At 38.4% G+C, this 26,346-nt stretch overlaps 1 protein-coding gene across 1 annotated transcript in view; it reads right to left on the bottom strand.

Annotated features, from left to right (window-relative positions):
- The window catches only part of cog6 (component of oligomeric golgi complex 6), a 90,248-nt gene that overhangs the window by 1,962 nt on the left and 61,940 nt on the right, over positions 1-26,346 (bottom strand). The window contains exons 8-17 of the mRNA XM_063054377.1: positions 24,578-24,671; positions 20,203-20,331; positions 20,030-20,121; positions 16,235-16,299; positions 12,996-13,087; positions 10,508-10,625; positions 9,376-9,507; positions 7,463-7,630; positions 4,874-4,981; positions 4,736-4,789 (exon numbers count right to left, since the gene is read on the bottom strand). Of these exons, the coding sequence (XP_062910447.1) occupies positions 4,736-4,789; positions 4,874-4,981; positions 7,463-7,630; positions 9,376-9,507; positions 10,508-10,625; positions 12,996-13,087; positions 16,235-16,299; positions 20,030-20,121; positions 20,203-20,331; positions 24,578-24,671 (1,052 nt within the window). The remainder of the gene's footprint in view (positions 1-4,735; positions 4,790-4,873; positions 4,982-7,462; positions 7,631-9,375; positions 9,508-10,507; positions 10,626-12,995; positions 13,088-16,234; positions 16,300-20,029; positions 20,122-20,202; positions 20,332-24,577; positions 24,672-26,346) is intronic.

Below are 26,346 nucleotides of genomic sequence, written 5' to 3'. Positions count from 1 at the left end.
AAATGCAGTTTTATAATATTGAATAAGGCAATAATGTTTCTTCATTTAGCTAGAATGGTGGAAATTGAATTTTTGTTAGCTAGTTAAGAGTTTTATTGTCATTGCTAAGAACAATGAGATTGCAGTCGTACTCCATTCAGTACATAATAGCATACTAGCAATTCAATTACTACAAATTGCAACGGCAACCATGTCAATAGATAGAAAGAAAAAATACAGTGGATTCTGGTTAATTGGGCCATTGCTTATTTGAGAACTCAAGAAAATTATTTGGGACACAATGGTGCTTAATTGGGACAGGAACTGTTGCTAAACAGGTTTTAACTAGCATGATTTTATTCACTTACAGTCAATCAAAAGAACACGATAGTAATGAATTCCTCCGTCGTTAACTATTAGGAACTAATACAGTTTTACAGTACTCTTGGTAGTATTCCAATTTGTTCTGTATTTTATTTAAATACCTAATTTGTTAAGCAGCTTGTCTCTTTTATACCATGAAACTTCAGCAAAAATGTGCTGGTTCTGCTAAGTCCCAATTAAACGGAATCTACTGTAGATCCATATTTATGCTGTGTTGCTGCCCAATGGCTCCAGGAATCTGGTTCAATCTTGACCTCAGGTGTAGATTGTGTGAAATTGTATGTCCTCTCCTTTAACATGTGTGTTGATTCTGGATGGTCCTGTTTCCCCTCACAAACCAAAGATGTGGTGGTAGGTTAACTGGCTGCTGAAACTTAGTGTAGCTAAATGTGGGAAAAAATGAAAAGGTAAGTTGGTGACCAGATGAGAGAATAAGTTACAGGACTACAGGGGAATAACATGAAAGGGAAAGGATCCAATGGGATTGCTTTAGTGGCTTGGGCTTGATGGGACTCCATCTATTTCCTAGTAACTATGCTAAATGAAGGAGCAACTTGTGTTTGTGTGATGATTTTGCTAGGCATGCTCATGTACAATGGGTCAAATGGTGACATACCAGATTATATAATAACTGGTAGTAATATTGGGTTGTCCCAGTCAGCTGCAGACCATTTCCTAGACAGCGGATAATAGCCCCTCAAATTGTGACATATAAATTATATTACAAACAAACATTATTTTTATGCTCCATCCAAAATAATTGACCTGAGTCAAAAAAGACTCTGTCCTCATTTGGTAAGGTTCCATATTGTATATTTCTTCTGATTCTCTGTGACTAAGTGCATTCATACAGAAGCTCTGGGGCATGTGCAATGACAAACATAAATGACAGACAGACCAGGACTCTCACTGCAGATTGCTGGTGTGTCAGTAGTGAGAAATGGGTGACTAGGATAGACAATCTCTGCTAAGATGATTATTTCATCCAGGATAATGCTAAGCTTCTCAAAATGATTTTGGAGTTAGTCATGCAGGCAGATTGTGCAGAAGCTTTGAGGAGTTGGAAGGTCACAGGACACGCAGCCTCTTACCTGCACTTGTAGCCATATTTACTCAAGTTAACTTTTTCACTAATGGTGACCCAAGGATGTTGGCAGTGGTAGAGTAAGCAGTGATAATACTGCTGAATGCTTTGGAGATCTGTTTATACTTTGCTTGTCATAATCTCAATTCAAGTGCAAGATGGAATTACTGGCCATTTATTAGTCATAGCTCACTGAACACAAACTCCTTTAAATACAAAAGTTATCAGTGGAATTGGCCCTCAGCCGACATCTTGATTTTATGATGGAGGTATGAGCTTAATAAAGCAATTTAATATGCTAAACCAAGGAGTCTTTGTAAAATCATTGCAATGATATCCTGGGGCTGTGATAATTGACCGCCATAATCCAGAAGCTTCTTTCTTTGTGTGAGGTATGACTCCAGAAGGTGAAGTATTTTCCTCTCAATTGACTTCAATATTTGTAAGGTTTCTTGACCCTCAGAGTCCAAAGCTGCCTAGAAACTAAGGGCAGTTACTTTCATCTCATCTCTGCAGCACGGGTTGATAACTTAAAAGAAATGCAAGTTAGCAGCATAAATTTCAAATCAACCTCAGCAAGATTCAACTTTTATGTTGAAATTTTCTAACTTTATCAGCTCAGAATCAGGTTTATTATCACCGGCATGTGATGTGAAATTTGTCAGCTTAACAAATAACTGAAATGAAACTGAAACGATATTTTTAAATATGTTTCATTATTTGTGCCTTCTGTTAAATCGTTATTAGGAATTGCTGGTGTACATTCAGTTTTCTCTCTAACAATTTGGACAATGGTGAAGCAGCAGATATGTGGTTCTGCATTGCTAAGAAAATCTAAACAATTATTTAGGTAGATCTTGTCAGCAATTCATGCCAAAAAAAATAGCCAATGGGAAAGAGGAAATATTTTCAAATTTTGCACTAATACATGTCTTTTGGAAAAATATAACCATATAATATAATATTGGTCAGAAATAAACCAGATACAAAATATTTGCAATATTATAACTTATATTTTAAAAATATAATGACCACTAAGTGACGCATTAGACATTTATGCATTGGGCAATTCTCAAGTTCTATTTTGTAAGATACAATTTAAAGGGACATTAAGAAGGAGAAATAAATAAGGTGACATTAGTGCTAAGGAAGAGATAAAGTTGTTTACTTCAGTACTGTATGGATGCAGAAATAGAAACGTACCAGAGTGGAGTGCAAACCACATGAGGAGACTACGCATTTTATGTTGTCCTTGATGTCATCATTTTGATCGGTTTGCTTAGAACCTGATTTGGTTTGAAAGCAAACACGGGCTTCACCAGATATTATTTAGTTTTTTTAAAAAAGTCCTGAATCTTACAAGAAAATCTCTATATATTGCCAAATTTAGTTTTAAAAGACAGAATATTCTATTTGAGGGCTCCATTTTACAAGCGTAAACCTGTAACATAAACATATCAAAACCTACGACCTCATTTAACTCTGATTTCCCCTGATGTTGACGTACTCAGATTCCAGTGCGTCAGGAAGGAAATGGCCTCACATGGCACTACGCAGTTGCTGAAGCCATTTCCTGTGAACAATTACCAGACAAGTGCTTTTTGTGTATTCAGTGAAGTCAGATTAGATTTATGGCAGAAGTGAGAAAAGTATTTTATACACATTGTGACAATGTTCTCCTTTTAAATATGAGTTGAGATTGCCTGAGAAAATGATTCATGAATTCTGTTTATCTTTATTGCACAAGTGTGGGAAAGATGGAGGAATTGTTGCAATACATAAAGGAAACACACTTTCATCACGACACAGATACACCGACTAAGCTCACAGAAATATGCACTTTTCATTTGTTTTTTTTGTCAGATTTCCTGTGGTTTTTTTTCTCAGGTGGAAACTGCTTTGTAGCTGAACTACTTTCAGGAAATGGCAAACAGCCTTCATTTTGGTGTGGAAATAATTGGAATCTAGAGAGGCATCACCTTCAGTTGATGCAGGATAGAGTGGTTCATCAAAAGAATTGGAAGCTGGCCATCTTGGAAGACACTTTGAAATCTGTTGTCACACAATAAAACTTCCAGTCCTGACTAGAACACTTCAGGCAAAGTGGCTGCACAAAGTATCAAATTCAAAGTAAATTTACTATCAAACTATGTACACGTTACCACAGACTACCTCGAGATTCTTTTTTTTTTGCAGGCATTTACAGGAAAAAAAAGAAAAAATAATTTTAAAAAAGGAACGATACATAAATAGACAAAGACTGACAAACAACCAATGTTCACAAATACAAATAAAAGTAATACTGAGAACACGAGTTGTAAGGGTTCCTTGAAGGTGCGCCTGTAGCTCATAGAATCAGCTCTATCAAGAGAATAAGCTCAATAGGTTAACAGCCTGCATTTAAATCTACATAAAAGTAGTGGTGAATGAAGTTATTGACAGCAGTTCAGGAGCCTGATGGTTGTTGGGTAGTGTGCTACACCTTGCCCAAGACTGACCTGCAGGCTAGTGGAGGGAACGAGTACCTTACGCCTCCTTTTGTAGAGACGCATCTTCACTCCATCACTCACATTTTAGTACTCGAGTTGCGTAATGTGATGGAGAGCACTTGGTAAATACACTCATACTCTAAGTCATGTGTAGTTTTAAGTTAACTTTGTTGGTAATTCCGATTTAAAGGAGGAGCTCATTGCCTTTGCGGGGGCAGGGGGAGAGGGATATATATATATGAGATAGAGAGATAGAGAGAGAGAGAGAGAGATAGATAGATAGAGAGAGAGAGAGAGAGAGAGATAGATAGAGAGAGAGAGAGAGAGAGAGAGATAGATAGAGAGAGATAGAGAGAGAGAGAACGAACGAACACACACATGCGGGGGGGGGTGGGGAGGGGTGGAGATAGATATATATAAAAGCTGCCAAGAGTTCACAATGACCAACTATAAGTATTGAATTATTACTGTGTTTCCTGGTGGATATCTTTTTTTAAATATTGGCAGTTTTCACTATTTTTGCTAATTTTATAAGTTTGATTTTTGATGAGTTTTTGGGTAGGTGATTCATTTACACTTAAATGACTTTGGCCAGCACAGCACAAGAAGTGTACTTTACCCAGTGAAAAATCAAAATAGGTATGGAGTTGGTTGAGACTATTGAGACACAAGAGAATGCAGTTGCTGGGATCTGAGGCAGAAAACAAAATGCTGGAAAAACTCAGTAAGTCAAGCAGTAACTGTGGAGGATCTAATCAATGAATATTTATAAATAATTTTTGTTTAATTTCACACTTACCATTGCCACTTTCAATGATCCACCATCCATATTGGCAAGACTGGATATCGGACCCTACATATTGAATAAAAGATGGTTGAGTGATGTGTCATACACGGTTGTTCTGGCTTGTAATCACTTATGATGATAGATATTTACCTGCTCTGGTTTGTGTTGCTGTACACAGTTGTAAATATAACTTAGTCCTGACCTAGTTAACACAAACGAGGCCTGTTCATTTATTAAAGTATCTAAGTGGGCTTCAATCTGCAGAGAGAAATGTAAAATATGTTTAAAATTCGTTCATAAGCATCCATATTTCTTTTGAACAATACTGTATAGAGTTCAAAATTGCTGAAATTTGAATAGTTAACTTCCATTCTGTGACCATACTTTTCTAAGCAAGTAATGGGAAGGGCCTTGAAAGGTTGGTGGCACTGTACAATTGGGGATGGCACAGTAGTGTAGTAGTTAGTGTAGCGCTATTACAGACTCAGCAGCGTACTTTCAATTCCACTGCTGCCTGCAAAGAGTTTGTACGTTCTCCCTGTGACCACACAAGTTTCCTTTGGGTGCTCCTGTTTTTTCCCACATTCTAAAAACGTATGAGTTAGGGTTAGTAAGTTGTGGTCATGATAAGTTGGCAGTGGCAGCATGATAACACTTGTGGGCTGCCCCCAGCTCATTCTCGGACTGTGATGGTCACTGACGCAAACGATGTGCTTCACTGCATCTTTCGATGTACATGCAACAAATAAAGCTCATCTTTAAAATCTTTAAATACTGAACAATATTCAACTGTCCTAAGTGGCCTGGAAATAAACAATAAGCTTTTCCAAATAGGCTTCTGTGCCAATCTACCACCTTGTGATACAATAGGCTCCACTTTGAATACAGATATGGATGCACTGACAGCATCTGGTGACTGCACAGAAATCTAACTTGGTCCCATTTACTTAAAAGGAGCAGTTGACTCTCACTGAAAAGAACTAGTAAGGGTGCATCATTTTATAAACATTAATTAACAGTAATGTTTTACACCAGTTTACACAAGTTAGGGATTTAAAGTTTAAAATTATTTTCCCTAATAGTTTATAAATGTCCCTAATGATCACTGAGTGAAGTAGTGGCAACAATTAAGTACAACTGTGGGCATCCTGTAAGAGACAAACACAAGGTGTGGGCTGGTCTATGTGACTCCGCCCATTAAGCCATCTGGCAGAACAAGGTTCAACATTCATTTATCATCAAAGAATGTAAACCTTGAGATTTGCTTGCTCACAGGTAGCCAGAAAGCAAGAAATCCGAAAGAACTCAATTAAAGAAAAAAATATAAAAGACCAACCAACACGATATACAAGTGAAAGAAAAATATATAAATCATACAAACAATTGAAGTGAACAGTATTCCGAACCTAAAAATATTTTTTTTTAACTTGAGTGACATCACACACAGAATCTAATTGACAGTCACTGCCAAGTGAAAGGTTTCTCACAGTGTATCTCACAAAATTTTGTATGCATTTCTATAGGTGCTTTCTTTAAACCCGTAAACATGCATTGGTTACAGAGAAAATTATTCCATTGTTAAGTCACTGTCAGCTGACTGGTTTCGTACCCTTACTGATTCAAATATTAATTGATAGCTCTGGTCGCAGCCTTACTTTTGTTCTCCTTATGGACTTCCACTTTCCCGCATTTTATGTATTTGCAATATTTTGTTTGATTTTACTGGATCTTGATAGGAATTCCTCTCACTCTCAAGATTTATTCTAAAGTATTCAATAGTACGATTGTTGGGAATTGGGAATGTATATTTAATTGATTCATTTATTAGACTAAAAGCAGCAGCATCTATTTCATTCAATTACATTTTACTTCAATGATGTTTGAATAATTACTGCTCCAACTGGTCTCCACTTGAGAAGACATTGATCCAAATATGCATGTCATCTGCCAATAAGAGGGATTTCATAGCTTGCATGAACATGGCAAGCTGAGGGGTCTGTTCTTGCACTGCAAGATTTCATGAGAAATGTTTTCAAATGTTAAGTTGTTCTTCCCAATTATAATCCCCCAAACACACACCCTAACTTGCTAGTCACTGCCTCAGTCCAATGAAATTGCTTGCCTGCCAAATTCAAATGATGACGTGGCCACACTATCAAGGAGGCTCTACATGACTAAGTAACACACACAAAACACTGCAGGATTTCCAGGCAGCATCAATAGAAAACACTAAACAGTTCTGGGCCGAAATCTTTCTCACTGCTCTACATGTTTAAAACTGATTGCTGACCATCAAACTGCCCATAGGTTAAAAGAAAACTCCAACATTTATACATAGGTTAAAAAGAACACCACATAGTTTTGGAAGCAGTTTTCCAAAGGTCTCAAAACTGAGAGTAAATTTTCAGTAAACGCATGGAAAAGGCGAGAGGAGAAAATTGAAGAATTTTAGAAAATAGATCTATCAACTGTGAATCAGATTGGAGTAAACGGTAATGGGGAAAGGGGGAAATTCCCCAAAATAATGAGTGGAACTTCTTACAGGCCTCAATTTATTAACTTAAACAGTGAATCACAAAATGAAATCAAAATTCTAAGTGCTTGAAATACAAAGCAAGTCAGTCAACATTTACCACTAAAGTGAGGATGGAAGAAATGCCTAATGTTCAAAGTTTTGTATGAGATATTCTGCATGATTATCCGGTTAAAACAAACCTAACCCACAAGTACTGAATATACCTGAAACTGAAGCATCTCAAGGCGCTTATCAGTAAATTCGAAGAGAGCTAATGTCGTCTTCATCATGTGCAGAGAGTTTACCATATAGGTTGCCATGTCAGCAGTGTCAAGGTTACTGGCAGATACAGTGCACAACTGTAATAGCGGGTCCATTATACAGGATAGTACCTAGAGGTAGAAAGTAAAATACTTCACAATTGATTGAATTACACAATCAAAATCTGAACATAACTGCAGTATCCCAAGTCTTTAAACTGTGTTCAAAGTCATTCTTTTTTATCATCACCAGCTCAGCCCACATGCAATGCACCAACTTGCCTTACAAACAAACCAGGTATTGCTTGCTTTATAATTTTATTCCCTGCAGGCAATAAACATACCATTTTTCAAAATCTTCCAACAGTTATGAAATCCTCTGGGAAGCTACTTACATTCCTGCCTTCCATGGGAAGCAAGTATGCAAGTGAGAGAAACCCAATCATTATGACTTAATTTCATATATACATCCAAACAACTACGTTAAACCAACCAACACACACACAAAACACTGGAGGAACTCAATAGGCCAGGAAGCATCTATAGAAAAGAATAAACAGTCAACCATTCAGGGCTAGACCTTCATCAGGACACCAGCAATAGATCATACTTCCTCCTTTGAAATTCCTGCTGGCCTCAGGAATACTTGGAAAGTATTGAAGATATTAAGTAAAAATAATTTTTTTTAAATGATTATACATTAAATAGAATTTTGTTACTTCTAACACTTCCCTTTGCATCTTTTTATATGCCTCCTCTACTGTCACCATGAGGCCACTCTCACATTGAAGGAGCAACACCTCATATTCTATGTAGCCTCCAACCTGATGGCATGAACATAGATTTCGCTAACTTGTGGTAATTTCTTCCTTTTCACCCCTTCTCTATTTTCCCCATTTCCCTTCTAGTTCCCCACTCACCCTTTCCTTCTCCTTATCTGCCTTTCATCACCCTCTGGTGCCCCTTTTCCATCCCTTTCTTCCATGATCCATCGGCCTTTCCTATCATATTCCCTCTTCTTCAGCCCTTTACCTCTTTTATCTATCAGCTCCCAGCTTCTAACTTCTTCCCCCTTACCTGGTTTCACCCATCGCCTGCCAGCTTGTACTATTTCCACTCCCCCCACTTTCTTATTCAGGTTTCTGCCTGTTTCCTTTCCAGTCTTGATGAAAGGTTTCGGCCCAAAACATCAACCATTTATTTCCCTCCATAGATGTTCTCTGACTTGCTGAGTTCCAACTGCATTTTTTTTATGTTACCCAAGATTTCCAGCATCTGCAGAATCTTTTGTGTTGAAGGCTTACTGTGTTTGCAGATTTTTTTAATACTGGGATATAATGGCAATTATATTATCAATCCCTAAAGCATGGGATTGGTGAAGCTTTTTTTTAATCTTCATCGGCACTTTGTGTAAATATCCACACAGGAATATTTAACCAATAAATATCGATGCTCCATTTGAGAATGGATTCACAAATTAGACTTAAAACAGATACTAAAAAGATTCAAGAATGTCAACAAAATCAAATCATGAGCAATATATAACTGAATGCAGAAGTTAATTGTGTTGCCTCAGCCACAAACCATAACGTGGATATCCCCACCCTGGTGAAGCAAAAATCCCTCTAAAAAGGATCTGAAAACTGAAAGGTGTTAAAAACTAATCAAAGATTTTAGGACATTTAAAAATTGAAGGGTGTTGAAAGTAAAGAAAGAGCTTTGATATATTCAAAACCAAGTTCTTAGCACTCCAGTTCCAGAAGGTTAACAGACCGCAAACATTACTAGCATATAATCAAGTTCAAAATTTAAAACATTCTTAGAATTTCAGAGTTTTTGGCCAATGAAATTAAATTTCAGAGTATGTTTTAGTTTACCTGGACAAAATCTGCTTGCCTTGCATCCATTGGGACAACGGATGAATTGTGAGAGGAAAGAACTTCACGCAGGAGGGATAATGTGTGGTTCAGAGCAGTGGTAGGTCCCAGGTCAGGTGGCGGTAGCTCAACCTGTGTGAATTGAAATTCAAACACCAGCTTGTACTTTTTATCGTTATTCACTTTTAATGCAGAGGAAAGCCCCAATTCATTTATCAAACAATTTGTGGCACCCCGAGAATTATTGGCATTAGATATCTAAAGGGTTTGTTAAAGAGGTAGTTTTAAGGAAAGTTCTGAATAAGGAAAGATGGTTAATGAACGACTGAAGTCATAAATGATGATGGAGCAAAACATCTCTGTTTCTGCAAGAGCCCAGAACTGGAAGAACATTTAAAACTGAGGCAGTGTCAAACTGGGAGCCAATACAAGTTAGTGTGCAAAGACTAATGGGTGGCTGGAACTTGGTGTAAACTAGGATATGGACAGCTGACGTCTGCATGAGTTTCACTTTGTAAAGTTGGATGCGGTGCAGGAGTGGTTGAGTATATTGTATTTTTTGACGAAAAAAATAAAGGCGAGGATAACGGCCACTGTTGAAATAAAACAAAGATCGAAATGGATGATGCTAATTAGGTGAGTAACTTTATGAAGGGAAATTGATGAGCAAAAAAAATTGCTTTTCCCTTCACATATATACAATCCTGTAACTGATTAACATTTTACTTAGTGGAGTAAACAAGATTTCTTCTAATCCATATACATGTTTATATTTACATAAAATAATTAAAAGTAATGACTACTAATCACAACTTCTGTAGAATGTAGCTAATTAGCTTAACCCAATGACCTGGATTTTAATAACTTTACAGAAGATAGAAACAATAAAACTTATGCCTACTCAAAAGGATAAGTACAAGTTTTTTTTAATGTATTCCTTGTATTTTTAAAGTATCCCAGCAGCTTCTTTTACAATAATGTGTATTTTGGCAACAGGATTGAAGAAATGTGAAAACAGAAAACATTCCAAAGCCACAAACGGTTAGTTATTTGCTTTTACGATCATTTCACTTATACTGGAAGTAGATCTACCAAAGGTAGCACAAAGATTGATGTTAATTCAACAAATCACCTTATCCATTAATTTACTGGCATGAAGACCCAGGCTATTGAAGAACATTTTCTTGCTTAGAACATGCATTTCTTCAATTGTGGTTAGCAGAGTGGCAGCACAATTTCCTACAATTCCACTGTTGGAAGGGGAAAGTAAAAGATTATCAGTATTGGTTGAATATAACTAGTGGGCAGATGTTTTGTGACATATTATCATTCAAATGTGGAAAATTGCTTTTCTATGCTGAAACAACAAAGCCCATGCAGAGTAGCTCAGGAACTCCACAAGTGATACCACTGCAATTTCCAGCCAGTTCCCTGCAACATCTGATATCTTAATGGCTTAACTGCACGCACAGGTTTCCTGTGTTCTACCAACTTCAGTAGTACTGAATGCTAGGATTCGAGTCCCCAGACTAGATTTCATAAGAGTTCTACAGCACAGAAACAGACCTGTTAGCCCATCTGATCCACGCCAGCCAGGATGCCCCATCCATGCTAATCCCATTTGCCACCTTTTAGCCCCTAACAAAGGAAGTTCAGAGCCTAAGGTCCCACACCACCGGGTTCAGAAACAATTATTACCCTTCAACCATCAGACTCCTGAACCGGCATGGGTAACTTCACTCACTTCAACACTGAACTGATTCGCAAACCTTGTAGATTCACTTTCAAAACTCTACAACTCGTGTTCTCTATATTATTATTTATTTTTTTACTCTTATTTGTTTTTATATAATTACACAGTTTGTCTTCTTATGCTGCTGTTTGTCCATCTTTGTGTATTTGTAGTTTTCAATTATTCTATTCTGTGTTTCTATTTACTGTGAAATAGAAACATATAGTGACATATATGTGAAGAAGAAAGCCCTCAACTCCGAGTGGAGCCATCGGGACGCCATCATGGCGGCGTTTTTTTTTTTAGCAGGCTTTCTTATTTATACAAGGCCAAGTTGCTAGCTCCACACTCAACCCAGCACAGGTGGAAAGCGTGCAAGGGAGCCGGCTGGATTCGAACTCGGGAGCCTTCGCTCCGAAGTCCGGCGCTGATGCCACTACGCCACCAGCCAGCTCAGACATACATGTACCTTGATAATAAATTTACTTTAAGCTTTTGAACTTCAAACCTTTCCAATCCTTGTACCTGTCCAACTGTATTAATGTCTTTCGAAAATTATTGCTGTACCTGCCTCAACCACTTTCTCTGCAGCTCATTTCACATACATACCACACTTCGTGAGTAAAAAAAAGATGTCCCTCAAGTTCCCAATAAATGCTTTCTCTTTCATCTTCAAGCTATGCTCTGTTGTTTTTGAAATCCCAACCCTGGGAAAAAGACTGAGTGCATTCACCCAAGCTATGCCCCTCGTGATTTCATACACACACTTACATTCTAGCACCATTTTAATTCTAATCAAAACTAAAATAGATTTTACATGCTGCAAAAGACAATAAAAGTAGAAAATGCTGTAAATACAAGGTAGGAACATCTGTGGAAAGGAAAACAGAATTAACGCTTCAAGTTGAAGACTCTGCCATAGGGTCATCTATTTGCAACATCACCCCTTTATCTCTTTTCAAAGATGTTGCCTGAATTGCTGAATATTTTTTCTTAAGTTTCTTTTTTATTTTAGATTTTCAGCATTTACAGCTTTTAGCATTAGAAAATACACATTTTGTCTGTTGTAAATTGAGAGCATGCTCATCAATACCTCATAGAGTCGAAGTGTTAAAGTGCTCTTGGTCCTCCAGTACTAACACTCCCAGCTGTGTACCTCATTGTATCAAAAATTATGTCTGCTTAGGCTGTGCACTGCAGTACCGGGATCCTGTACAAAAGCCCATCCTCCTTTCTGCCAGTGCTCCTACAACAATGATGGCCAGAAATGGGCAGGCTGGGGAGAGTAGTGCAGCAGCTGATTTCCGAGATATGGGGCTAAAGACTCCACCTGGCTGGTATGTGGATGTGGGCCATTGCTAGGGACTGGCAGCAGCTGCTCTGCATAGTGATAGATTGTCTGGATTCTATGGTTGTCACTAACTGCTAACTTTGGTTGGCTGCACAGACATTTCTCTGCACACAGAGCAGGTGCTGCCAGGTCTCACCAATCATCTGTACACACTGCATTAGCAAGAATACAGCCCTGAACGCCACTTTTCAATGCTAAGTGGCTGCAATATTTGTTCTGGTCTACACCACACCAGTTGGCACAACCAACTTCTCCATACTTTGGGATGATTTATTGTTGGATTTGTGCCAAGTTCCCAGGACAGCTCTGGGGAGAACAGAAATTCCCATCAGGTTCCCAACACAATACTTCTGTCCATAATGTTTCTCTATATAAAATACCATGGTGATTCACTTCAGCACCAATTCTATTCATGCTCACATTCCTTGGAATACAGTGTACGCGCTAAGTGTAGTTATTTTCTCGAATCGGACTCATGCTATCAATAAAAGGCAGATGTATTAGTAACTAAATAACATGTCTTTCTTTTTGTCTTACCTGATAGTATGATGATAAAACTTGAGAAGGTTGGAAAGTTTATATAATAAAACTGCACCCGGCTCTGCTACTATAACTTGTTCAATACGAACCTGAAACAGAATACATGGAATTAAATGTTGATCAAGTTTCTGTAACTTGCTTAATCAATCAGCAACTCTAATCAAAGGTTGCAAGCTCATGTCTAAACAATGTATGTTATTGAACTTTCTCCCCTAAATATACAATTCTGAATTACAATATAAATGGGAGGCCTAATCAAAACTCATTGAGTTTGTCCATCTTCTAAACCTTCAAATTAATGCACTGAGTGAAAATCTTGGAGATCCAAAATAAAACACCACAAGACATTTGTTATTGTTGTCAAGAAATCAAGAGGATGTTGTAATACACACAATATGCTGGAGAAACTCAGCAGGCTAGGCAGCATCTTTGGAAAAGAGTAAACAGTCAATTTCAGGCCAAGAGTCCCGATGAAGGATCTCAGCCCAAAATGTCGACTGTTTACTCTTTTCCATAGATGCTGCCTGGCCTGCTGAGTTCCTCCAGCGCTTTGTGTGTATTACTTTGATTTCTAGCATCTGCATATTTTCTCTTGTTCAACAGGATGTTATAGGGTAGCCTGCTATCAGTTTTCTACACTGAATTGCAGGCTAGCCTTCAGTTCAGTCTAGCCCAATTGCATTACTATTCCTATACTTGGCTTCTATTTTATTTCTTCTGATCATCTCATTACCAACACCTTTTGTATTCCACAGTTAACACTCTTGAGCTTTCTTTCCCTTCTCACGTGTCCTGGCTGTGTTTTTGCACAAGAAGCTGCTGTATCACCAACTTTTTCTGGTTCTGATAAAAGGTCACTGATCTAATATATTAGCTTGAAATCCTCTCTCATGTTTGCAATACGATCTGCCAAATTCTTCCAGCATTACCTATCTTAAAATATATTTGAAAGGCATTGTTTTGACTTGTGCACCTGCCATTCCGCAAATATTCAATACCATTGCTCTATTTATTTCAAAACTGCTAAAGTTCGTTAACAAAGAATTTATCATTTCTTGTGAATTCATACTGCCACCCATCAGATTATCTTTGCAATGAATAGTCTCAATTCAAATTAATTTTAAGTGATTTAATTAAAAAGTTATTACATTTCATCTGATTACTTAAACGTTTTATTTTCATTATAGACTTACAACTACTATTCATTGCCATTTTGAATAGCATAACTGCATTTAAGAGGTATTCTATTTATCAGAAAAACTGAACTAAGCAGCTGAGCAGTCAGCAAAGACAAAACTATTAAACAATTGCATTAAAAAGAGGAACAAAATTGAATACGATTATTTTTAGCACTGCCAACACCTTGCAATTCACAAAGGGATTCCAGCTGGAACAGCAAACAGTTAGGAAGGCAAATGTTTTTGTTGGCCTTTATTTAAGTTGAGCTACAGTAAGTCAATTTAGCTGCAATTCTACAGTATGTACAACTGGAATTTTGGTCACTGCACCTAAAGAATATATTTGACTTGGTGAAAGTGCAACATTAATTTACAAAATTGATTCCTGAATTGAATTCATTAGAATTTAGAAGAATAAGGGGATCTCACTGAAACTTCAGAGATCCTGCAAGGAATTAATAGCTGTTGAAAGGCTGTTTCTTATGAAGAATTACGAACTGGGGGCAAAATTTCAGTTCAAGGTGTGAGCTGAGAAGAAACTATTCTTACTCTAGAGGACTGTAAACCTTCAGAATTCCTTTCTCCTGCGGATGTGGATGTTTACTCCAGATACAAGGATGTTCTGGAGGTTTTTTTTAAAAACACAGAGCGGTTGATATTTGAAACATGCCAACGAGATGGTGGAATCAATTATAATTACTTAAGAGACATTTGGACAGACATTTAAAGAGGCAAGGCATACAAGGATAAGGTGGTAAAATTGGTAAGTGGAATACATGTAAAGGGGCAAGAGGGTCAGCGTCAGTCAAAGGTCTTGTTTCTGTACAGTACAAATCAAAAACCCCATGTATATTCAAAGCTAAGTACACAAAATATTCGGGCACTAAGGGAAACAATGGACACAAGGACAGGATGATAAGGTACTTGAGATGCAAGGATCAAAGAATGAAACACAAGTCTGATGAGCATGCAGGCTCTTCCTGTTACATCTCTATTTTCTAATTTAACACAAGGTCTAAATGAGAGTATGTTTACAGGCTGAAAAAGAATTTAAAAAGCACAACTTCAAGTCTACTGTTTTGGTGCTGGACGGGGATTCCCTTTATCAGATGTTAAGATTAGCACTAATGCATTGTACTACAAGCTGATTCCTCTCATTGTTCATATAATCTTTCAGAGCGTATCCTTGCCAAGTGATCAGGCAGACGACTTAATTTCACGCATTAATCACCCTGAAAGAGCAAAAGCTAAGTGGACAGATTTTCTATTTTCCTTAAGCTAGAATCAGTATTTTGCTGCAGAATCAATTAGCAAACTTGCATCAATTGCTCCTTAAGGAGTATGCTTCACATCATATTATTTTCAATAAACATCCAATTAATATAGGTTAATTTTCTAAAACTCACCTTTCTTGAGAAAATTGATTCCACCGTTTGGCTAGATAGTCAAAAAATTAAGCCAATAGCATCTTTGAAGTAATAAAGAACTAAATCTCTCTTCCTCCCTTTTCAAGGTGTAATTTTATCTTTAAAGTAATTTGTGTTTTTGTAGTGTACTGCTGCTGCAAAACAGCAGTTTTAATGTCATATAATGCGGTGATAATAAACTTGAATCTGATTCAGACTTGACTTCCAGATTTCATCTTGCTTGTTGTTTATCGCCTTACAAGCAAGTTTACCAAGATCACACTTATACTCTCATATTCAATTTCTGATTCCTGATTCCTGTCACACCATTCAAATGCAAAAGCAAACCGTTCCCTCATCGGATCTGCAGCATCTGCAGAATCCCTTGTATTTATAATTTGGTATTCTTATTGTGCATTGACACACTCTGGAAACAGATGTTTGGAAATGTTGCCTGAAGTTCTTCTTTGCCCCAGGAATCATGAAGTTAACTGTAGCAACTTTGGTTTCAATTATAGCTGCAGGCTCATGAGTTTCCCATCTGTATGGATAAACTGAAAGGCATCATGAAGCTAATATTTTCACCAAATTTTAAGTATGTGACTGCATATTTATTTAATATCAGAACAAATTCCAATAAATCAGTCTGTACCTTTAAAGGTCGGCATACTCCTTCAGTGATATGTCCTACCACTTGCTGAATATTTTCATCCACGCCTGCAATAATAAACGTTCTCCTTTACATAAAGGTATAGCTTAACCAAGCTGCTCATTCCTTTTACAAAAGCACATTTTTTCATGACGAAATCAGAAACCCCATTGCTACCACAAAAACACTTCAATCGTCAATAAGGCAAACTTCTGGAAAGAGGACCTATTCTAGAATTCTCTTTTAGTGTTAACAGTGAAATCAACACTATACTGACCATCATTTGATTGTAAGATCTACTCGTACTTTCTAATTGTAATTAACTTTTCAATTACAATTTGGCAGTATGAATAATCAAATTGCTTCAATAAGCTATTTTTTATGCAGCATTGGTTAAAACTAACAAAACCCTTACCACTAACAGTACCACTACCAGCAACTAAGAGGAGCTTTACTGATACCACAGAATTAGCCTGAAGGAAGTGTGACATTTATAAATGTTACAAAAACATTTAAAAATCAGAACTCTTTTTGATGGGTATAGCAGAAATAGATTTTTTTTAAATGTAGTAATTCTGAGCTTTTATTATCCTTTAAAAATAGATCTGCCTGTGTTTTACATAAAAGTACATACATGTAATACTTGCAGGTCTTAAAAACTTTAAATCTATTTACCACCTGCATAAATCTCAGGTGCAATCAGATCTTCACATTCTGTTTTAGGTCTCAATTAATTATTGAGCCTCCAGACTCATGTGGCTCTGACAGGATACTTGATTAACAGCAACATTCTTAATTTAAAAAAAATTAATTTTGATTTTAATGCTTCATTTTATTTTGAGATAAAAATAAAGCAGTTACTGGTCTGCATGAGAAAGCTTACTCAGTCTTATCCATACTTGTTATAATAGAAATTTTTATTTACACTTAGAATGACCAATATAGACTGCCACCTAGTGTACTGAGTATGAGTTTGCTTCAGTGAATTGAATTGACTTTATTTCTTACATCTTTCACATACATGAGGAGTAAAAAGCTTCACGTTACGTCTCCATCTAAAGGTGCAATGTGCAATCATAGTGATTTGTAATAAGTAGAACACTCAATGTAACAGAGAAATACACTCAAATCAGCAAGAGTTAATCAGTCTGATGGCCTGGTGAAAGGAGCTGTCCCAGAGCCTGTTGGTCCTGGCTTTTATGCTGTGGTACCGTTCCTCGGATGGTAGCAGCTGGAATAGACGGTGGCTGGGGTACCAAATACTTTATACTTTATTGTCGCCAAACAACTGATACTAGAACATACAATAATCACAGCGATATTTGATTCTGCGCTTCCCACTCCCTGGATTACAAATATTAAATATTAAAAATAGTAAAAAATAGTAATTATTAAAAATTTAAATTATAAATCATAAATAGAAAATAGAAAAATGGAAAGTAAGGTAGTGCAAAAGAAACCGAGAGGTAGGTCCGGATATTTGGAGGGAACGGCCCAGATCCGGGTCAGGATCCGTTCAGCAGTCTTATCACAGCTGGAAAGAAGCTGCTCCCAAGTCTGGCCGTACGAGTCTTCAAGCTCCTGAGCCTTCTCCCGGACGGAAGAGGGACAAAAAGTGTGTTGGCTAGGTAGGTCATGTCCTTGATTATCCTGGCAGCACTGCTCCGATAGTGTGCGGTGTAAAGTGAGTCCAAGGATAGAAGATTGGTTTGTGTGATGTGCTGCACCGTGTTCACGATCTTCTGCAGCTTCTTTCGGTCTTGGGCAGGACAACTTCCATACCAGGTTGTGATGCACCCTAGAAGAATGCTTTCTACGGTGCATCTATAAAAATTAGTTAGGAGAAAGGCCAAATTTCTTTAGTTTTCTCAGGAAGTAAAGGCGCTGGTGGGCCTTCTTGGCAGTGAACTCTGCTTGGTTGGACCAAGTCAGGTCATTTGTGATATTGACCCTCAGGAACTTAAAGCTTTTGACCTGTTCCACTTGCGCACCACTGATGTAAATTGGGTCGTGCGGCCCGCTACTCCTTCTGAAGTCAACAACCAACTCCTTCGTCTTGCTGACGTTGAGGGATAGGTTATTGTCTTCGCACCATGCCACCAGGTTCTTAATTTCCTCTCGTACTCAAACTCATTATTACCCGAGATACGGCCTACAATTGTTGTGTCATCAGCAAACTTAAATTGAGTTTGATGGAAACTTGGCTACACAATCATGGGTGTACAGTGAATACAGCAGGGGGCTGAGTACACAGCCTTGTGGGGCACCAGTGCTCAGAGTGATTGTAGTGGAGAGCTTGTCCCCTATTTTTACTGCCTGGCTCTTGTCTGTGAGGAAGTTGAAGATCCAGCTGCAGATCTGAGTGCTAAGGCCCAGGTTTCAGAGCTTAGGAATCAGCTTATTTGGAATGATGGTATTAAAGGCAGAGCGGTAGTCAATGAAAAGAAGCCTTATGTATGCGTCTTTATTCTCCAGGTGTTCTAAGGAGGAATGTAGGGTCAGAGAGATGGCATCTGCCGTTGACCTGTTGCTCCGGTAGGCAAATTGCAAAGCGTCGAGGTTGACCGGTAGGCTGTGGTTGATGTGTGCCATAACCAATCTCTCGAAGCACTTCATAGCAATTGATGTCAGAGCCACAGGTCGATAGTCATTCAGGCATGCCACCTTGCTCTTCTTCGGCACCGGGATTATCGTTGCCTTCTTAAAACAGGAGGGGATCTTAGACTGAAGCAAGGAGCAGTTGAAGATGTCAGCAAACATTCCAGTTAGCTTGCTTGCACAGGCCCGGAGAACCTGTCCTGGGATGTCATCTGGGCCCGTCGCCTTCCTTGGATTTATCTTCAGGAAGGCCCTTCTAACGTCCTCCTCGGTGACGATGAATCTCGATGCCACCATGTCCAGTTCATCTGGAGGGAGCGGGACGCTCCTCTTCTGTTCGAATCTTGCGTAGAATACGTTAAGTTCGTCAGGAAGAGAAGCGCCACAGTTATTGATATTCCCAGCCTTTTCTTTGCGCCCAGTGATCTCAGTTAGACCCTGCCATAGTCTACCAGCATCCCTCTGGTTAGCCTGGGCTTCCAACTTGGCTCAATATTGCCTCTTGGCGCCCTTAATGGCAATACTTTATTAGATTATAAATTTACACAGATTAGATTTTAAAATTATAGTTTGGGGCCACTAGTATTCTTAAATGCAAAACTGCAATTATTATTTTTTCTATTGTTCTGATGCTGTGATTGCTCCTCATTCAACATTATGACATAGTTTCACTAATGCAATTGACATTTATGGTTCTGGCACTATCAATATTCCAACAAACTAACATGGACACATGATAGAGTTTGAAATTAAGGAAGCCCTGACACATTTTAGAATACATAATATATTTTCTTCATCCTTGTACAGTTCTATTTTGTGCATTATATCTTCTACTTGAGAATGAGTTGTTTATATTTTCCTTATTTATCTGCAAATAGTAAAGAGAGCAAGATCCCTGTGATTTTTGTTCAGTTATTTTAATGGGACAACCATGTATAGCTTTTTCTCCTGAAATTAATTATGGCTACAACAAAAACCTCAGTGTAAAAGCAAATTAGCTTGTACAATATTCAATTGTTCCATTTAATAACAGAGAATGTATACAGTATAAAACCCGAAATTCTTGCTCTTACTCTTCTGTTTAGTTTGTGATAGAAATTGGCTTTGAAGTGTCGTTGAATTTTAGAGAACTGGTCATACAAAGTTTCTGGAAAATTTCAATGTAGACAGCCCACGGAAGAAATTAAATGAGACAATTACCTTGCATTGTTACAAGCTTCAGCAAAGCTTCAAGATGCTCTTTCTCTGAAGCAGCTGCTTGGTGTAACCATGCCAACATATCTCCAACATATCTGAAAACACAAAATTAAGCAAATTTGGATTTCAGAAAACACTAACACAACAAAAAGAATGATGAGCGTTTAATGGCATACCTTAAAGGATCATGAGAGTGCATTTCAATTGGCCGAGGAGTTCCACCAGGTCCACCTCTGGTGAGAGCGTCTATAAAACCACGAACTACTGCGCTTCTCCTTGCGGTTCCGAATTCATCAAGTATGTAGCTAGATTAATAAATACATGCAAAATGAATGACAGAAAACTGGAAAAACAGTGAAATAAATTAGTATTCCAAATCCTAAATGAGTAGATATTCTATAAAAATTAGCTTTCCAAATTATCTCATTTACAGAGCTACTTTGCAGTACCATACATACATTCATTCATTTATTTTATCTGTGGACCAATCAGACACTTCCCCACCTTCCCTGCAACATAAACCTAACTATTTTTTCTCTTTTCCATTTCTGACAGGGATCAACAGCATGAAACTTAATTGTATTTTGTTTTCCACAGATTTCGTGCCCATTGGTGAAGCAATGGCACTCACTACCAAATTGAAGAAACTGCATTTTAATGAACCCTTTGGGAAGGAATTGCCCTTTCCCAGCATAATTGGTATCAAGAATCAGAATATCAATATCTATCATGTCAAGCAACCCAGCCAAGCAGCTAATCATCTTGAAGAATTCTGACAGCGAGCAAAATGAGGAGGAAAAGGCTCACAATATTTTTTAAAATCTTATAAACCACAGAACTTAGGAGATATACATAATATTCTCATGATAGTTGAAATACAGATGTATCATTTTAAAATTCATTACATCATGAAATTTTTTTTATTAATTTCCTAATTTCTGGATATTAACATTGGAAAATGTTGCAAGACAGCATCCAAGTGGAAAGTCGATGAACTAGATTTTTTGATACACACACAAAGTGCTGGAGGAACTCAGCAGGCCAGGCAGCATCTATGGAAAAGAACTGCTGAAGGGTCGTCGGTCCAAAACGTCGACTGTACTCTTTTCCATAGATGCTGCCTGGCCTGCTGAGTTCATCCAACATTTTGTGTATGTTGCTCAGATTTTCAGCATCTGAAGAATTTCTCTTGTTTTAGATTCTTTGGTAGTAGTTTCTTGGTATCATGACATATAATTTCATTATTATTATAAGCATGGACTCTGGGCTAATAAATTTCATAAGATTTCAATCACTTGATCCTTACTCTCACTGAAAGCTTTTAAAAAAGAAAACAGCTTCAATTTTCTTCTAGAATGATTAAAGTGATAAGACATAAATTGTAAAATGAAGGCATATAGTTTTTTTTTCTTAACTTTTTTCTTAAAAATGCATGTAGGTAAATAATATTCATTTGTACTTGATGCCTTTCTTGGGAATGGTCTGCTCATTTGCTTAAAAATGTAATTTTCCTTTCCTTTTCACATTTCCAGAGACAGTAGCCAGGCTAACCCAACAGCCCAATCAGCAGCAGGAGCAGGCCACAGCAATGAGGATTCTCGCAATTCAGTGACGTTTGTTTAAAAGACCTTCGTGGGCATTTGGACTCATTCTGGCAGCCCAATCAGTGGCAGGAGCAGGCCACAGCAATGAGGTTTCTCGCAGGCTTATGACACTTCTTTAAAAGGATGGAAGGGAAGAGCCGGACAGCCATTGCTGGGAGTGGGCCAATGGTGAGAGTAGGAGTGTCAGGCTTCGGCTCGAAAGAAGCGTTGGCTCTGGGTAAGCTTTCTCTTGCTGTACCTGGTGTAGTAAATGGCTGTTGTGTGTTCTTTATGCTGGATGTTGGAGACCTGGAATACCTAGTCTCCCAGGGAACTACATCTGCATGAAGTGCATTTGTCTGCAGTTCCTTGAAGACCGTGTTCGGGATTTAGAGCAGCAGCTGGATGACCTTTGGTTTGTATGGGAGAGTGAGGAGATAATCGATCAGAGTTACAGGGAAGTAGTCACCCCTAAGTAGCAGGAGGCAGATAGCTGGGTGACTGTCAGGAGAAATGGAAATGTGAATAGGCAGTTAGTGCAGAGAACCCCTGTGGCCATTCCCCTCAATAATAAGCATACTCTTTTGGATACTGATGTGGGGGATGACCTCCCAGGGGAATGCCAAGGAGACCAGGATACTGGTACTGAGCATAGATCCTTGGTGCAGAAGGGAAAAAAGGAGAAGAGGAGAGCGGTAGTAATAGGGGACTCAATAGTCAGGGGAACAGAGAGGAGATTCTTTGGACGTGAATGGGTCACCCGAATGTTATGTTGCCTCCCAGGTGCCAGGGTCAGTGACGTCTCAGACCATGTCTGCAACATTTTGGAAGGGGAGGGAGAGCAGCGAATGTCTTGGAACATATTGGTACCAATGACATAGGAAGGAAAAGTAAAGAGGTCCTGAAAAGAGAGTTTAGGGAAGCAGGCCCTTCTGGGTACTGATTTCTGGAATGCTGCCTGTGCCACATGCCAGTAGGGGTAGAAACAGGATGATTTGGCAAGTCAATGCATAGCTGAAAAGCACGTGCAGAGGGCAGGGCTTCAGGTTCTTGGGCCACCGGGATCTCTTCTGGTGGAGGTACAACCTGTACAAAAGGGATAGGTTGCAACTGAACCCAAGGGGAACCAATATTCTTGTGGGCAGGTTTGTTCGAGCTGTTGGGGAGGGTTTAAACTAATTTGACAGTGGGGTGGGAACCAGAGTGAAGGGACCCAGTACAGGATAGATAGCAAAAAAACAAAGATAGTGTGTAGTCAGACTGTCAGGATGGGCAGGCAGATGATAGGACATAATTGCAGCCAGGGTGAGTATCAGTGCATTAGGGATGCAGAATCAAAAAGGGTAGCAAATATAATACTCTTAAGTGTTATATCTCAATAAGGTGAATGATCTCGTTGCACTTTTACAGATTGTCAGGTATGATATTGTGGCCATCAGTGAATCATGGTGGAAGGATGGTTGTAGTTGGGAGCTAATTGTCCAAAGTTACACGTTGTATCAGTGAGATAGGAAGGTTGGCTGCCAGTGGTGTTCCACGGCAGTCAGTGTTGGGACCGCTTCTTTTATGCTGTAAATCAATGATTTATGATGGAATAGATAGCTTCGTTGCCGTTTCCAGATGATACAAAGATTGCTGGAGGGGCAGGTAGTGTTGAGGAAACAGGTAGGATGCGGAAGGACTTCGACAGATTAAGAGAATGGGCAAGAAAGTGGCAAATGAAATATAATGTTGGAAAATGCATGGTCATGCACTTTGGTAGTAGAAATAAACGTGCAGACTATTTTCTAAACAGGGAGAAAATCCAAAAATCTGAGATGCAAAGGATCTTGGGAGTCCTTGTGCAGAGCACCGTAAAGGTTAACTTGTAGCTAGAGTCAGTGATGAGGAAGGCAAATACAATGTTAGCATTAATTTCAAGAGGTCTAGAATACAAAAGCAGGGATGTGATGCTGAGGCTTTATAAGGCACTGGTGAGGCCTCTCCTTGAGTGCTGTGAACAGTTTTGGGCTCCTCGTCTTAAAAAAAAATGTGCTGGTATTGGAAAGGGTTCAGAGATGGTTCACAAGGATGATTCCAGGGATGAAAGGGTTTTCATATGAGGAACATTTGACAGTTCTGGGTCTGTACCCGCTGGAATTTAGAAGGATGAGAGGGGAATCTCATTGAAACCTTTTGAATGTTGAAAGGCCTAGACAGAGTAGATGTGGGAAGGATGTTTCCCATGGTGTGGGAGTCTAGAACAAGAGGGCACAGCCTCAGGATAGAGGGACATCCATTTAAACAGAGATGCAGATAAATTTCTTTCGCCAGAGGATGGTGAATTTTTGGAACTTATTATCACAGGCAGCTGTGGATGCCAGGCTGTTGGGTGTATTTAGGCAGAACTTGATAGGTTCTTGACTGGTCATGGCATCAAAGGTTGTAGGGAGAAGGTCAGGGAGTGAGGCTGAGGAGGGGGAAAAAAGGATTGGTCATGATTGAATGGCGGAGCAGACTCGACGGGCCAAATGACCTATTTCTGCTCCTATGTCTTATGGTCTAACATGAAACTTCAAAGACTGAAGTGTTTTTGTGCAAATGGAGATTTTCACCATTGCAAGGATAGCTATTGTTCTGCACAAAGATACAAGGCCAAAGAATTTAACTAACTTTTGCTGTATACTTAGCTTCTGAATTACAATTGCATGTTGCAATATAAATGATCAAGGAATCTTCCACAACAGTTTACATTAAAATTTTGGATATGGGCAAGAAAGTAATGAATTAGAGGGAGAAGTGAAGAGACAGAGGTGGAAGACGACACAATATAACATCCAAATTCACGCCAAGATTAGTTGATGAAAGTCTGATGTAATATTAAACTCCTCAGATCAGGACAAGATGCAATTCTTATAAAGCACATTCCTTTTTCTCTTTATTTTTGCCTTGGTAAAGAATAATGTGGTGAAAACAATACAATACTAACTTGTAGAGTACAGGTCGATCCTGCAGAGCCTCCATCGCTTGAGTTAGTGCTGGAGAAACATCACAGGCTTCCTGAGTAAGAGTTCTGGATTCAACTATATATATTTAAAAAAAAACAAAAAAAATCTAAGTATTTTCTGAGTTTTATTACCTCGCATTTAAATTAAATTAAGCTGGTTTGCTTTCCAAGTAGCTAACATAATGCTATTACTATCAAAATGTTACCATTGTACTCTAATTATTGAACAAAGACGTACCAGTTCAAGAACAAACCAAGAATCTGATTCAAATTTAAATCACAAGTCATGACTCTAATTGTACTGTTAAAATATTAGTTATGTGCCATTTGGACATGGCAATTTAGGAAGGGTGCAGAAAACATTTATTTGAACAATTCTAAGAATAAACTAACGGTTGTCATCGTTGCAGAGAAGAATGAGCTTAAATAGAATTGCTTAAACCAGATATGGTTACAAAAAGTTCAGAACTATTATGGCTGAAGAGCCAATATCTGGAAAATGTAGATTGAAAGTGATGGTCAACAGAACCTGAGGTAACATACAGTGATGCTAGAAAGTTTGAACTCTGTAGAATTTACTCTATTTCTGCATAAATATGACCTAAAATGTGATCAGATCTTCATGCGTTCTAAAACTAGATAAAGAGAACCCAATTAATTAACACAAAGACATCACACTTGCTCATTTATTTATTGAGAAAAATTATCCAATATTACATATATTTGTTGGAAAAAAGTATGTGAATCTTTGCTTTCAGTAACTGGTATGACACCCTTGAACAGCAATAATGTCAACCAAACGTTTCTGGTGATCAGTCCTGCACATCGGCCTGGAGGCCATTCCTCCTTGCAAAACTACTTCAACTCTGGGATGGTGGTGTGCTTCTTTGCATGGACGACTTGCTTCAGATCCTTCCACAACTTTTCTATAGCATTAAGCTCAAGACATTGACTCAGCCATTCCAAAACACAAATTTTCTTCTTTTTAAACCATTGTTGTTAATTTACTCATCTTTCAGATCATTGTCTTGTTGCATTATCCAACTTCTGTTAAACTTCAGGTGATAGACTGCTATCCTGACATTCTCTTGTAAAATGTCTTGATACAATTTTGAATTCATTGCTCCTTCAATGATAGCAAGTTGTCCAGGCCCTGAGGCAGCAAAGCAGTCCCATGGATTTGTAGCTATTAGTGAAACGGGGTTGCAGGAGGGCTGTGATTGGCAACTAAATATTCCAGGATTTCGTTGCTTCAGGTGTGACAGAATAGGAGGGGCAAGAGGGGGAGGTGTTGCATTGCTTGTCAGAGAAAATATAGCAGCGGTGCTCTGGCAGGATAGACGAGTGGACTCGTCTAGGGAGGCTATTTGAATGGAATTGAGGAATAGGAAAGGTGTTGTGATGCTTAATAGGGGTGTATTATAGACCACCTAATGGGGACCAAGAACTGGAGGAGCAAATTTGTAAGGAGATAGCAGATATTTGTAATAAGCACAAGGTTGTGATTGTGGGAGATTTTAATTTTCCACACATAGACTGGGAAGCCCATTCTGTAAAAGGGCTGGATGGTTTGGAGTTTGTCAAATGTGTGCAAGATAGTTTTTTGCAGCAATACATAGAGGTACCAACTAGAGAAGGGGCAGTGTTGGATCTCCTGTTAGGGAATGACACAGGGGAGGTGACAGAGGTATGTGTTGGGGAGCACTTCGGGTCCAGTGATCACAATACAATTAGTTTCCGTGTAATTATGG

Source organism: Mobula hypostoma, chromosome 7 (assembly GCF_963921235.1).
Source record: "Mobula hypostoma chromosome 7, sMobHyp1.1, whole genome shotgun sequence".
Classification (NCBI taxonomy): Eukaryota; Metazoa; Chordata; class Chondrichthyes; order Myliobatiformes; family Myliobatidae; genus Mobula; species Mobula hypostoma.
This window is presented reverse-complemented; position numbering and strand designations above follow the sequence as displayed.